Source organism: Bombus pyrosoma, linkage group LG5 (assembly GCF_014825855.1).
Source record: "Bombus pyrosoma isolate SC7728 linkage group LG5, ASM1482585v1, whole genome shotgun sequence".
NCBI lineage: Eukaryota > Metazoa > Arthropoda > Insecta > Hymenoptera > Apidae > Bombus > Bombus pyrosoma.
Genome location: NC_057774.1, coordinates 5,943,050 through 5,956,418, shown reverse-complemented (window position 1 = coordinate 5,956,418; position 13,369 = coordinate 5,943,050). Strand labels below are relative to the sequence as shown.

Here is a 13,369-nt window from a genome sequence, read left to right as displayed (position 1 = left end):
TCTAATGCCGGTTCTAAACAGTCGACCGATGTGATCGTAAGATATCCACGGGAAGTATCTCGTAACTTATACATCAATGTATTTGTATTGAGCTTAAACGCGCCATTTATAAGCGCTCGCATCCGTTTAAGTGGCGAACGAGCGTGTTGTCGCGTATATGCAAGCGTCGCAGTGCATTTCTCTTCGGTCTCTCGAAGAATGTCGACCTTTTGCCGCGCCGAAGTATTCCACTACGTGATTCCGTACAATGAGTTCGAATCTGGTCTCCTCCCGGGACACCCGGTATATTTACATAAGGTTTTGCCATGGTACTGGCAAGATGCTGCTGGAAGCGCTGGACCAACACCTGTACAACTACGGTAACCTGTCAAGCTGGAAGGGCAAGGAAGGCCCACCTAACAAAAGCTTTTGCTGTCGGATTTTTTTTACCTGTTTCTTTTTCTCTTGTCCGTTGAATCTTGGTTTCGGCACCTGAAAACGTGCGATCGACGAAGGATCGACGCTCTGTTCCAAGAAAAAGGATGCATCTATTGAAAGAACAACTCGAAATGTTTTGTTTCGATCGATATGAACTATGCTATACCTGTCAGAGCGGAAAGTTAGGTTGACCGAAGCGTAGATATATCGGCACTCATGTGAAATTATCGTCATTACACACAGAGAGGCATATCTTTCAGATACGAGTTATCGCGTTGTCGTACAAGCAGCGAGTAAACCGTAGTTTAAATCTTCTCCTGCCGGAAGTAGTCTTTTGCCACGTTTCAAAGTGGCCGGATTTTATAGAAAAAGCGTTCGATTGTTTGGTACAGTTAAAAAACCACGTAAAAGCGCGCATGCATAGAACAATTCTTAATATCTACAAAATCTAATTAAAAACTCGCTCTTCAGTGTAAATTGAAGGACATCTGAACTTAAAATCACGAAAGATGATTGACTTAATGTCGGTATAAAAAAAGACGTAAAGCTTAGTTAGGGATAGCAGGCCGAGATTTAATGAAGGGATAAAGGGCCGGACGAGCGCAGAATGTTGAAGATCCCTTTTGGGACCGAAGAAACGATCGTCTACGTGGAAGTAGAGGCCGGCTCGAAAAATCGGATGAAAGAAACAGCAAGTTAAAATAAGCTTGGCTCGTTCTTTGTCACGTGATCGAAGGGATAAGAGAGACGGAAATGTCGTCTTCATAAGACACTGTTGAAAATACATTGATGGCTAATAGAAGACGGACTAACGCGTATCAAAATTTTATACGCTCAGCGGTTGTTCTTGTTTGCAATAAACATTAAACGAATGAACAAGAGAAACCGATATCGGCTTTAAGTATAAATTACTGTGTTGTATAAACGATGCTGAGTAAATAAATTAACGAGTAGATGTTATTTTAACTATTAAGAGAAGCATCGAGCAATAGCCTGATAATTTCATTACTGAACAAATTCTTCCAGCCAATTGCCAATTTCATTCGAAGTTATGTGTTGTCCGGATATAAGCTGATAGCAATAATCGAGCGTTTATCGATGAAATTGGTCATATAAAGGCGAACACTTGTTAAATTTCACGGATAATTTGCACAGAAATTGCACGATATCTTTTTAGGGCAGCTGGAACTAGACTGCAATGTGCCTTACGATATATTCTCTCGTCTATTCGGCCATGCGTATATACGTGGGTTACGGTACGCTCAATTGATCGAAATTGGTTAATTCGTCGAGACCGAAACTATCCTACTCTCAACCTGGTTAATTATCTGGAGTATTGAGCGACAGTAGTTCTCATGTAGCATCATCCAAAATGAGGAATTTTTGCCTAAAGATTCTGACAAATTAACGTGTAGACCATGAAACACAATTTTGAAGAATAAAAGGAAGAGCAAGGTATTCGTGGAATCAGTTGTTCTTCCTGCGACGATTCATCAGGGAATAAGACACCGACGAGGTTATGCTTATCTACGACGAAAGTGACCGTACGGTGTTCGTTTTACGTGCGGCCAGACATAGAAATTGGTTGCCGGTCTCACGTGTCTTCCGTCTCTCTACGGAGCTGTGGGAGCTCCTTTAGCATATAAAGGAGTCGCTGGTCGCGTCCATACGTCCGCCGTCATGGCGAAACTAGTTCGGCCGTCCAGTTTTTCCACTCCCGTGCACACTTCAGTCGTCTCTTCGATGGTGGGAGACCACATCTCGAGCAGTCGCGGTCCTCGTAACGACACGCTAATAATCCCGCAACTTGTTGCTATTCCGCCGCTTAAAGGTCTATTGATCGTCCTAACACCATGTTGATTCGATATTTTCAGAAATGGAGTACGGAGCGATGTTTCGTTAATAAAAAGTTACCGCCTTCAGAGATCTAGCGTCTCTACGATCCTGCGTACGATAATCTTAAGGCTATCACGTGACAATTTGACCTATTAGAAGCCACAAATTAATCGTCAGCAATCATTTGAATTTTCAATTTCCGCGCGCTTCCCTCTTTAGTCGATTAGAAAATGATCTCTGAGATGTTTCTATGGGATATTAAAAAATAAGCGATAAGACTCACCGAGATCTTCAACCAGTCGGAGCATGACACCGCCGATGTGCAATTCTCCTTTTACTCGTAAGCTCCTCTCCACTTGAAGATCGGTCACATAAACACGCAGCACCCAGCTGCCGTCCACCTCGTGGCCATCGGAATACATTTTTCCCGATCTCGGGCGACCGTACGTCAAAAATATCGAATTATAAACCAACACGTTCTTTAACGCGACGCACCTTCAGCCCCAGACACTCGATTTCGAGAAGAAAAGTTCGTTCTAAGGTGCGAAAATCATGATTTCGCGGCACTTGACATCACCGCGAATACACCTTAAAATTATTCGTCGTTCGGTGAATAGCGAATTATATTTAATCTAGCAATACCAGTGGATTTCGCGACTTCTTAAGCAAACTCGATTCGGCCTAGTGTACGCACTTGCGATACACTGGTTGCTTTGATCGGACTCGCACAAATTCGTTCCGAATTCTGTATAGAGGCGTTCCAACGTTAGCCTCACTTCCCAGCTGGCTTCTCGACTGGTGTCGACCGTACACTCTCGGCTCGGCTACACTCTCTTGCCGAGAATAGAACTATTTACAAGTAGCGCGCTTGGAATGCGCGCGCAGATCTCTCCCCCCCGACAACGTCGCGCGGTAACCCGTCACACAACTCGGTTTCCTTTCCCTTCGCGTCTACAGACACACCGTGGCCTTACTGTTTCGTCGTTTTTCCTTTCCTATTTCATTGCCTTTGAGTTCTCGTCGTCCTTCTCGGTCTTCTCGTGGATGGTGCTCGCGTTGACTCTCCCTTCCTTCTTCGCCGATACGTTGCCTTCTTCCACCACATCGATACACCGTAATCCGGAGAATCCTATGGATCTTCTTTATCCAGATTTTACATTTTCCAAATACTGTATACCTAAAAGTACCTGCTCCAGTTCTCCCTTCGAATAAGGTAATTAATTTATCTTTTATGGTTGAAACAAGTTATGCATGTGATTCATTACGAGCTGTTGTACATACAACATACATATACGGTTACTTCGAGAACAGATATAAGAAGCATTATAAAACGAACTTTTTTAACATATATCATAAAGTGGTATTTTAAATTGCTTTAGTATATTCAGCTCCTTATTTATTTTTGCCTAAATCTTGTAACATATATACAATATTGGTTTTTAAAATGTGTAAAGTCTATTTTGATTGGATATGTATCAAGGCATAAAATAGACTTGGCATCTTATAGGATCTCGTATCGTGTGTGCTCTGAAATACCGACTTCGGAAATATCGGAGTGTTTCTAACTGTCTTTGCGATTTGCTATAGTAAATATAGAAATTATATTTAGTCAATCGTTATAGTCACTAGCTACAAAAAGATCTTCGTTTTCTAAACTCTCAAAACAAAATTAGACAGGTAGTCAAAATCAGTAAATAATAATTAAAAATTTTGATGTTATGTTATCTGCAGAAATATCACTCGATATTTCATTCAATTGCTTCTGATAGCGCTAGTAGGCAACCAGTCTGTGTAGTCTGCGGTACACTGTAGAGTTCTTCTTTTACCTACTCATTTGCTTTGCCATATCAAATTCTTACTCATTACGGATCGAAGTTGCAAAGCAATCGAAATATCCAAAATAAATTTGGACAAAAGTTTTATAACGGCATATTTGCAGAGAGGTTGTGTGAAATATCACATAAATAAATGAAAACGTAAGATTATCCATACTTACTTCAGTAAAAATAAAAAATATAATTCAAGGTTAGAATGTGATAAACAATGTTATATTAGTTGTGTGAATTTTTCTCTTTCGTGAAGGTCAAATTTGTACAAAGCTTGGTTGTTGTTCTGGTGATATTTGGTACAATGATCATACACCTCAAAAAATTTATTTTGCCATTGTGCAAACTGAATAAACTTGGAAAGGTGCAAAAGCAATTTATTAGATGGGATTCTTCAGAATCTTCACCTGGAATCTTAGAACAGCTAAAAAATAAGAGTATATTGCGGGTTAAAGGAAATGAAGCTTCAAGTTTCTTACAAGGATTAATTACAAATGATATGAAGCATTTTGAAGAAGGGGCAGCAAATTTATATGCATTATTTCTAAATGTCAAGGGTAGAGTAATGTACGATGTTATTATCTATAGAAGCCAAGAAAATAATATATATTATATTGAATGTGACTCACAAGCTGCAGATTCATTACAGAGACATCTAAAAATGTATCGCGTTAGAAAAAAAATTGATATAGATCATTTAGGAGATAATATAAATGTTTGGGCATTCTTTGATCCTACTCAATATATGAATAAGAAATATACTGATAGTAATAAACAAAAACTTGAAGGTTTAATATTTCCATGTGGTACTCTTAATAATAAAGGAAGCAAGGTAGTTGATAATATTATGATATATGAAGATCCTAGACTTCCTGATCTAGGCATCAGAATTTTAGCAGAATCAACAATTGAAAGACAAAAGATAATAAGACATTTGAACTTAGATGCATTACATTCTACTAGTGACTTCAATTACAAAGCATTTCGGTATAAACTTGGTGTTCCTGAAGGTATAGAAGATTTACCACCAGGAAAACCTTTGCCACTAGAAGTAAATTGTGATTATTTGCATGGTGTTAGTTTTCATAAAGGTTGTTACATTGGTCAGGAACTTACAGCTCGTACTCATCATACTGGTGTTGTAAGAAAACGTTTAATGCCTCTATTATTTAGTGAAGTTCCTAATAAATCTTTTTCGTATGATGATAAAATTATTAATGAGTCCGGCAATATAGTAGGTAAATTTAGAGGGATTGAAAACCAGTATGGATTAGGTTTAATGCGAATTATTGAATCTTTGAATGCTCAATCTCTTACTATATCAGATACTAAATTAAGAATATCAAAACCTATTTGGTGGCCACAGGAATTGCAGAAAGTTTCTGTTAATAAAAAAGAATGAATATTTTTAAGTTAAATACGATTTAATGTTTATATATATACTAAGTTGTACTCTATGGTTATAAAATAAATATATTGTCAGGAAAAATTATAGATTATTTTCCATTAATGTTACTTTATAGGATGGAATCTGTCGCTAGTACATCTACGGACGAAGCAAATATTATCGGACACAATCAAGGTTTAACATCAGCAGTTCAAGATCCTAAAGAAATCGTAAATGAAATATTTAGGTGCTCTTGTTGTTCATTAGAGGAACGATTTAATTTCAAGGGTATCAAAGCACCATTCGCGCGGCAATTAAGTTATCTAGAAGAATGTTATATTATGAAAGATCCTTTTAGTTTACCGAACAAAGGAGAAGTTTTAGTATTAGGAGCTGATTGTAATTTTTGCAAAAAACCTGTATGTTTAGAATGTAGTATATATTTCGGTAAACGGTTTTGTGTAAAATGCGCGTTATGTAATATACAAAATTTGCCATCACAACTACATTCTAAAGTAAAAAATTTAATAAAAGAAAGAGATTCATAAAAATATTTTATTAAACATTAAATACTTGTTTCTACTCTTTTACATTTGAGAAATACATACTGATAACAGTCTTAAAAATGCCAAACCTTTTTGATTACATGTTTTTTCTTACTTTACAATGATATGACAGGTTGCAATTTATCATTGTTGCTAGTATATAAGATATATGAATTGAGATTGAATTGTTACGAAAATGTTTAAGCTAGCAGTATACTTTTTATGCAGCTATTTAATTTGATGACTTTTTAGGTTTAGCCATAAGTTTTTCAGCCAAAAGTTTCTTCTTTTTGTCAAACTTGTTTTTACTTTTCTTTTTGTTTACATCAGATTTTTGCCCTTGAAAGTTATTTCCTTGTTGTTGTGGGCTAGTTTCTTTTCTTTCAAAATTTTGTTTTTTCGTTATTCTTTTTACAGCGTTTTCTTTATTACGAATCTGAAAAATGTAAATTAATATTTTATTAAATAGTAAAACTTAACAGATACATCAAGTATTTCTTAATGAATAATGTTACATACTGTTACTGATGAGCCTACAGTATTTTTCAACTTTTTATGTGAAAATTTATGGTTATTATCTGAAGAATATCTCTTTCCACACTTTCCTTTTGTTCTTTTATCTTTCTCAATACTTGGCTTTACTCTAACTTCTCTATTTAAAATTGTGGTGCCATCTAGTTCTAATGCTAATGCAACAGCATCTTCACTTTTAAAGTTAACATATCCAAATCCTTTGCCCACTCCAGTCTGATTGTCTCTGATTATTCTCACAGATTCTATTTCACCGCATCGCTTAAAATGATTCCTAACTGAGTCATCGTCAACATCTGAAAATTATAGCATTTTTATAATATTAGTTAATCACGTAATTAATCTTTATTTCTTTTATCCAGTATTATACTTACTAAAATGTAAATTTCCTATGAATACACTTTTTTTTGTTTCATATTTGTCATTTGATTTCGAAGACATGTCTACTCTTATATAATTTCCTTCAAATTTTCTTCCATTTATGGACAAAGCTTTCTTAGTAGATTCTTCAGAGTCAAATCTAATATATGCATAAACTGATTTCACTTTTGGGTGTAAATCATTTGTGATAGCTGCAACTCGTTTAGGTATATTGAGGGATTTTGATATTTTACCCCTTAAACGAATAGCATCAATCTTCCCAAACTGCTTAAATAACTTCTGTAACTGTTTCTTTGTTACATCTTTTGGGAGATTACCAACAAAAATTGTTCGTTCATTTTCTTCAAAGTCTTTTAAAGAGGAATCCTTATCTTCATGAGAGTTTAATGATCCATTTCCTTCTACTTCTCCTTCTTCTTGTTCTTCATCTTCTTCATCACTTATATCATCATCTTCATCATTCTCAGTTGGTTCAACAAAATCATCATCATCATTATCATCCTCAATAATAGTGTCACCTATTAGTGTTTTTAGAAGATCTGATCCTTCATTCTTTAATTCTTCATCTTCTTCATCACTTGTATCATCAGTTTCGTTATTCTCATCAAAGTCAGCAAAGTCTTCATCATCTTCATCCTCAGAAAGACTATCTCCCAGAAGTACTTTTAGAGAACCCAAAGAAGATTCATCAGTCTTTCTTCCATACTCAGATTCTGTATCTTCTGTATCATCTGTATCATCCTCTTCTTCATCATCATCATCGTCGTCATAATCATCATCATCATCATCATCATCCTCACTATCCTCAGTCATAGAATCATCCTTGTCTTCACTGGAAACAATGCTGTCATTTGATTTTATTCCATCAAACATTTTTACACCTTTATTTACTTGTACTTTTTTGTCTTCCTCATAATCTTCATCATCCTCATCACTGTCATTTGCTAGACTGGCGCCAAGAATATCTGGTAAGATATTTTCCTCTTCACTTTTATTATCATCAAATGATTCACTCTCATCACTATTTTCAATTATGCTATCCTGTAATACAATTCCTTCATTGATAGACTCATCCTCTTTGACCCCCCCAAAATTTTTATTTTTTCTTTGTTTCTTTAAAGATTCTTGTAGCTTTTCAATATCTTTCTTTCTCAGTCCTTTATTCTTTTCTGGAGATTTCTGAGGTATATTATTTTTCATATTGTTACTATTTGACTTCTTTGATTCATTAATTAATGGAACTTTCCCAGTTGGTATTTGTTTAAATTTTTTATTTTTATTTTTTTGTATAAATCCATCCTTTGGTACATTCAGTAAGTGTTTGGAAGTTAAACTTTTATCTTCCTTTGGTTGTGATTTAACCATTTTTTTCAAAAAACCTTATGTCGTCGTTCAAAACAAGAGCTATCCTGTTATAGATAGAAGAAATAATTAATCTTTCACGCACATATTGTCCTTATTTTCAACAATTCAAACAATTTAAATTTTTTAGGATCATTGATTCATTTAGGAGTACGTTATATAGTAGTTCAATCAAAGATAGGTTAATATAGAAAGTTAATAATTAAATCATAGCCATTAATAAAATTAATTATTATTAATATACTTAATAAGAAATAATACTAAATACTCACTACGGTTATATGTATACAAATCCAACCGCCAAAGAAAAACTCACTTCTCAATACGCCGGCTCAGATTCAACACACTTTAAGCGCCAACAGGAAGAACGAAATCAGCCATTACTATTTTATATACCTCGTTTTTGAATGTCAACGTATTAACGAAAAACAAAATTCTCTATATCTTACTTCAAATGAAATTTCCCTATGAATCCAATAACCAATTGCAATCTTACATTCATAATTTTTAGCAGAAACATTAAACAATTGCACAAAAATTGGGTGCCAAGTTTTGCAAGTATGCAGGTGTAGAAACAATTCTATTCCACTTAGTCACAAGCTTTGGTAGATCTTAACACGCTAGACCTTTAACTCAGAAATCAAAATTTTTTATTTTTGATTTATGATCAATGAAACTTTTGTGAACACATTTGTTACATTTTTACAAATTAATAAATAAATGTAATTCAAATTATATCGTGTTTGGTCTCATTTTAATCAGAAATATGTCACAAGTACGTTAGCGAAAGATTAATTTTAAAAAGGTCAAAAATAAAAATGTTTCTCTTTTAAATTAGTATCTAATTGTATTATCTTTGCGATATTTAACAACGAATTATGTTACACTATTCGATCGCGGCGAGCCGCAATGCTTCGCGGTAAACTATGGGTGTAAAACCAACAGTGGGGATTGCGACGGTCCGATCTTTGTGCGCTCTTTTCGTGTAATTATTGAATGTTTCTATATATTCGAAGTTGTTATGAAAAGTAAACGATTCAATTAAAAAATAAATGCAAATATTTTATACTAAAATATGATTAGAGGCACCATTGCAATCATAATATTTATACATATGTAAATGTTGTTTCAATGTGAAAGAAGAGGTTATTTTTTACAGTATTTTCGTGATTTTGTAAGATTCAGAATTTATATAAATATTCGCTTCGAAAATTAATATATGTATAGTTATCGATTGGAGGATTTAGGTAAATTTTCATTGACATTATATGCTTCTGTAATAATTTTTATAGAACTAGGTTAATTTGTCCAGATATAAAGTGTCAGAATCATGTGGCTGCATTTTCCATGTTTCAGATTATATTTAAGTTGTATACAATGGACGGAGTAGGATTATTTAATACTTTTCTTCAAACACACCAACCTCAGTTAGAATCTTCCGGGGTACCAAGAATATATTGGCACGTTTTATTTAAAAAACTTCAGTACCAGATATTTGATTCAGGTCTGATATTTCAATTAATGAGAATTGATTACGATAATGATGAGAAGGGCCAAAAGGATCCTATTTGGAAGCTCTTTGTTTGTTGTAAGGAAGGCATTGCTGTTAAGGATCCAAACAATATTTATTTAATAGATCATGCATGGACATATGATGCTAACAATGCAAGGCAAAATTTATCAAATATTCCAGACCTATTAGATCGTATGTGTTCCTTAATGGGTTTTGACACAGATGCAGAAGAAAATGAAAAGATAGAATTTGTATTAAATGAAATGTGGAGGTACAATCAATCTTTTTCTATAAATAGTGGTTCCATAGAGGATAGAATGCCAGTTTGGTATATTATGGATGAAGTAGGATCAGCAATAAATCATAGTGATAACCCCAACTTTAGAACAGTGCCTTTCTTGTATTTACCAGATGGTATTACTTATACACTTTTGTTTCCTATAAAGGATGTTGATTACGAAGAAGAAGTTACAAGAAATTTTATAGAAGGACAAACAAAAGACCAAAGGAAACAGAAAGCGTTACTGTTACCTTGGATAGAAATATCATTTATCGAAGAAAGCTTCTTGCAAATTGAACCAGATGAACAATACTTTTTGGCAGGTCATATTTGTGAAAGTCTACCAGAAAAATTGGATTATAGATCTCTTGAAAGAGATAAAAGTACGAAATTAAAAGTTTTTTCACAATATACATATGTAAATGAATATCTAAATGACCCTGCATTTGAAATTGTGGCCGATGAAGATCAGGCAGATATTTTATGGTACACCTCACATTTCAAAGACTATAAAAGATTAAGTATACAATCACCGTACGTTTTTGTAAACCAATTTCCATTTGAAGATGTTCTAACTGTTAAAGATTTATTGTCGATTATATGTAGAAGGAAAGCAGGTGAAAGATGCTTCAATCCCAATACACTCGAAACTTATCCAGTTTGGCTACCAACTACTTACAACCTTAGTGTAGAATTAGTGCAATTTGTTGCATACTTTGAACGGAGGAAGTCAATGAATTTAGATAATCATTGGATTTGTAAACCTTGGAATCTAGCTAGAGGATTAGATACACACGTTACGAAAAATTTGTTCCATATATTACGATTGCCTAGCACAGGTCCGAAAATAGTGCAAAAATATATTACAAATCCCGTTTTGTACGACAGACCGGAAATCGGAAAAGTTAAGTTCGACATACGATACGTAGTAATGCTCAAATGTGTACAACCTCTGCAAGTGTTCGTCTACAAAAATTTCTTCTTAAGATTTGCGAATAAGGAATTCGCTTTAAATAATTTCGACGTGTATGAACAACATTTTACAGTTATGAATTATTCAGGAGACATACCACTTTGTCACTTAAAGTGCGCGGACTTTATCTTAGAATGGGAGAAGCAATACCCCGACTTTTCATGGAAGAGATGTGTCGAGCCAAAAATCTTGCACATGTTTAGAGAGGTTTTCGAGGCTGCAGTCGCGGTAAAACCACCAAAAGGAATTGCGGAAAGCCCACAAAGTAGGGCTGTATACGCGATCGATTTGATCCTCGAATGGAAAGAAGAGACGATGCAGCCTATGTTATTGGAGATTAACTTTGCACCTGACTGTAAACGAGCATGCGAATATTATCCAAATTTTTACAACGACATATTCAAATGCCTGTTTTTGGACTCTGATAATCCGGAAGTATTTCACAATTTGTACCTACAGCGGGATTAAATTTTTTATACATAAATCGAAATACAGTTCGCTTAAGTGCATGCTCGAGCTATAAATATCGAGAAACTATTAACGATCGTTTCGTGGTCAGCATCGTGGCCAAACACACTTATTTATTCAAAGCAGGAGAGTTCCGTGTTTCGTATGCGGTAATGAGCTGAAGTAGATCCAGTAAATCTGCATATGCGAACGTTAAGGGTATATTTGCTCCGTAAATAATTTGCAGCTCCCATAACTTGACGCTATAACGGGAAGACTATTGTAGTACCTAATGGAATAATAAACGAGAGAGCAATTGGAACAGTTTCACGACTGTCCACTTTGGCCATCGCATATCCACGAGTGCGTGATTAATGCAGAAAGATACTCATAACGATAATGCCAACTTTTTAGCGATATCATTCCTCCCGTGAAAATATAATGAATACGTAATAAAGGTCGATATATCGAAGCATACACAGTCGATCTTAATTATTTCTTCGATCATCCATCTGTGATTATTTGTTTAATATTTCATGTTGATTTTTTCAATTACCCCAGATGTACTAAATATAGAATCAAGCTTCCTGAAAAAAAAAAAAAAAATTGCATCGGATCTATAAATTCAGCCAGCGCCTGTATTTTCCTCGGTTATTTTCGTCGCTCTATTTCCTACTGTGTACATTTATTTTTACATAGCTGCAGCCTTTTTATCGTGTTATTTTATGCTGTCGACGTGACGACACGATTTTATCGTTTACCTTCGGATTTCAAATGGTAGCCAGAAAGTTGACTGCTACCTGCTGTGTTTGCCTGTACTTTTTATGCAAATTATTTTGTTTTCAATCGACGATTATCAGTAGATTTTTATTGAGTACGACGAGTTTTATACCGAGGCGTATATTTTTACGTACGTATATTAATCCGCAGTTTCGTCTCGCGTGCGACGACATAATCAACCGCAACGATTATTTCTTTATTTCATTCTGCGGCGTTACTAGTCGAATCACGTTTTACTGACAATCGTTTCGTGATAACAATGAGCTTACGCCATGGTATTTTGTTAATTATCGTTTCGTTCGTTATTTGGTTATTTCGAAACGAGATTTGCGGTGCCTGTACTCAATTGAAAAACCTTTGTCTCCCAACTTTCTAGTACAAAGCTCGCCCCGTGCAATTATACAAACGTATCAACGCTCGAATTTAATGTTGTTACGCACTCGGATAACGTAGAGCTATTTTACTTACGGTATTTCGTTTGATACGATTCAGCGGATATTAAATTATAATTACTTTATAAAGAAAATGTATTTCGAGACGGAAAATCGATGTAAAACAGCGCTCAGAGAATATTATGGTTCAGTCAGGCTGTGCATAATGTAGTCTATAGACCTGGAATAGCTACATAACTTTTAATATCAGTGAGCAAAGTTTAAGAAAAGGTAGCGGTGGTTAAAGAAATAATTATATAACATCTTCTGTGAAAACTTTTCAGCAAATGCAACAATAAGCACAGTAAACTGATCAGTGTCTTCTAATCGCGGTCGATCGTACAAAATAATTTACGCTTTAATGCTTCGTAGGATTTACTTTCTTTTTTTCGTAATTTTAAAAAGCCGACACGTCATTCAAAGCAAAGCCAAGGTAAAAAAGCAAAGAATCCCACGGCTTGAACGCTATGTCGTGATCCTTCTTCTTCTTCTTTTTTTCCATCGGACCGATTATATTTCACCCTCCACTGGGCGTCCTCCCTCCAGTCAGGACTAGTGCGTGCGGCTCCAGGTAGTCGGCTCCGTCCTATCGTACCTTGCATTCCCGAATGTTACGTCTGCGGGGTAGTCGCACCACTTACATACGTCTGTGCACTACGA

The 13,369-nt window shown here is 35.2% G+C and overlaps 5 protein-coding genes across 9 annotated transcripts in view; 3 read left to right on the top strand and 2 right to left on the bottom strand.

Annotated features, from left to right (window-relative positions):
* Nucleotides 1-3,060, bottom strand: part of LOC122567794 (unc-112-related protein-like) — a 37,044-nt gene extending 33,984 nt beyond the window's left edge. The window contains exon 1 of the mRNA XM_043726795.1: nucleotides 2,537-3,060. Within this exon, the coding sequence (XP_043582730.1) occupies nucleotides 2,537-2,675 (139 nt within the window). The 5' untranslated portion in view covers nucleotides 2,676-3,060. The remainder of the gene's footprint in view (nucleotides 1-2,536) is intronic.
* Nucleotides 3,061-3,226: 166 nt separating this feature from the next.
* LOC122567818 (cysteine-rich DPF motif domain-containing protein 1) lies at nucleotides 3,227-6,014 on the top strand. Of its 2 annotated transcripts, none has more exons than XM_043726853.1 (2): nucleotides 3,227-3,466; nucleotides 5,603-6,014. In XM_043726853.1, the coding sequence occupies exon 2, from the start codon at nucleotides 5,604-5,606 to the stop codon at nucleotides 6,012-6,014; it is 411 nt and encodes a 136-aa protein (XP_043582788.1). In that variant the 5' UTR covers nucleotides 3,227-3,466; nucleotide 5,603. The 2 variants fall into 2 exon arrangements, with proteins under 2 accessions (XP_043582788.1, XP_043582789.1); XM_043726854.1 differs by lacking the exon at nucleotides 3,227-3,466 and adding an exon at nucleotides 4,499-4,636.
* LOC122567804 (putative transferase CAF17 homolog, mitochondrial) lies at nucleotides 4,000-5,568 on the top strand. 2 transcript variants are annotated; one of them, XM_043726827.1, is made up of 2 exons: nucleotides 4,000-4,229; nucleotides 4,309-5,568. In XM_043726827.1, the coding sequence occupies exon 2, from the start codon at nucleotides 4,384-4,386 to the stop codon at nucleotides 5,479-5,481; it is 1,098 nt and encodes a 365-aa protein (XP_043582762.1). In that variant the 5' UTR covers nucleotides 4,000-4,229; nucleotides 4,309-4,383; the 3' UTR covers nucleotides 5,482-5,568. The 2 variants fall into 2 exon arrangements, with proteins under 2 accessions (XP_043582762.1, XP_043582761.1); XM_043726826.1 differs by having other exon boundaries at nucleotides 4,011-4,229; nucleotides 4,336-5,568.
* LOC122567796 (RNA-binding protein 34-like) lies at nucleotides 6,008-8,746 on the bottom strand. 2 transcript variants are annotated; one of them, XM_043726805.1, is made up of 4 exons: nucleotides 8,602-8,746; nucleotides 6,917-8,332; nucleotides 6,531-6,838; nucleotides 6,008-6,447 (listed from the first exon to the last, which is right to left on the bottom strand). In XM_043726805.1, exons 2-4 carry the CDS (start codon nucleotides 8,286-8,288, stop codon nucleotides 6,244-6,246), a joined length of 1,884 nt encoding a protein of 627 aa, XP_043582740.1. In that variant the 5' UTR covers nucleotides 8,289-8,332; nucleotides 8,602-8,746; the 3' UTR covers nucleotides 6,008-6,243. The 2 variants fall into 2 exon arrangements, with proteins under 2 accessions (XP_043582740.1, XP_043582739.1); XM_043726804.1 differs by having other exon boundaries at nucleotides 8,558-8,681.
* A 148-nt stretch (nucleotides 8,747-8,894) lies between these two features.
* Nucleotides 8,895-11,975, top strand: LOC122567797 (tubulin--tyrosine ligase-like protein 12). 2 transcript variants are annotated; one of them, XM_043726806.1, is made up of 2 exons: nucleotides 8,895-9,532; nucleotides 9,642-11,975. In XM_043726806.1, the coding sequence occupies exon 2, from the start codon at nucleotides 9,663-9,665 to the stop codon at nucleotides 11,517-11,519; it is 1,857 nt and encodes a 618-aa protein (XP_043582741.1). In that variant the 5' UTR covers nucleotides 8,895-9,532; nucleotides 9,642-9,662; the 3' UTR covers nucleotides 11,520-11,975. The 2 variants fall into 2 exon arrangements, with proteins under 2 accessions (XP_043582741.1, XP_043582743.1); XM_043726808.1 differs by having other exon boundaries at nucleotides 9,207-9,270.
* Nucleotides 11,976-13,369: the final 1,394 nt, after the last annotated feature.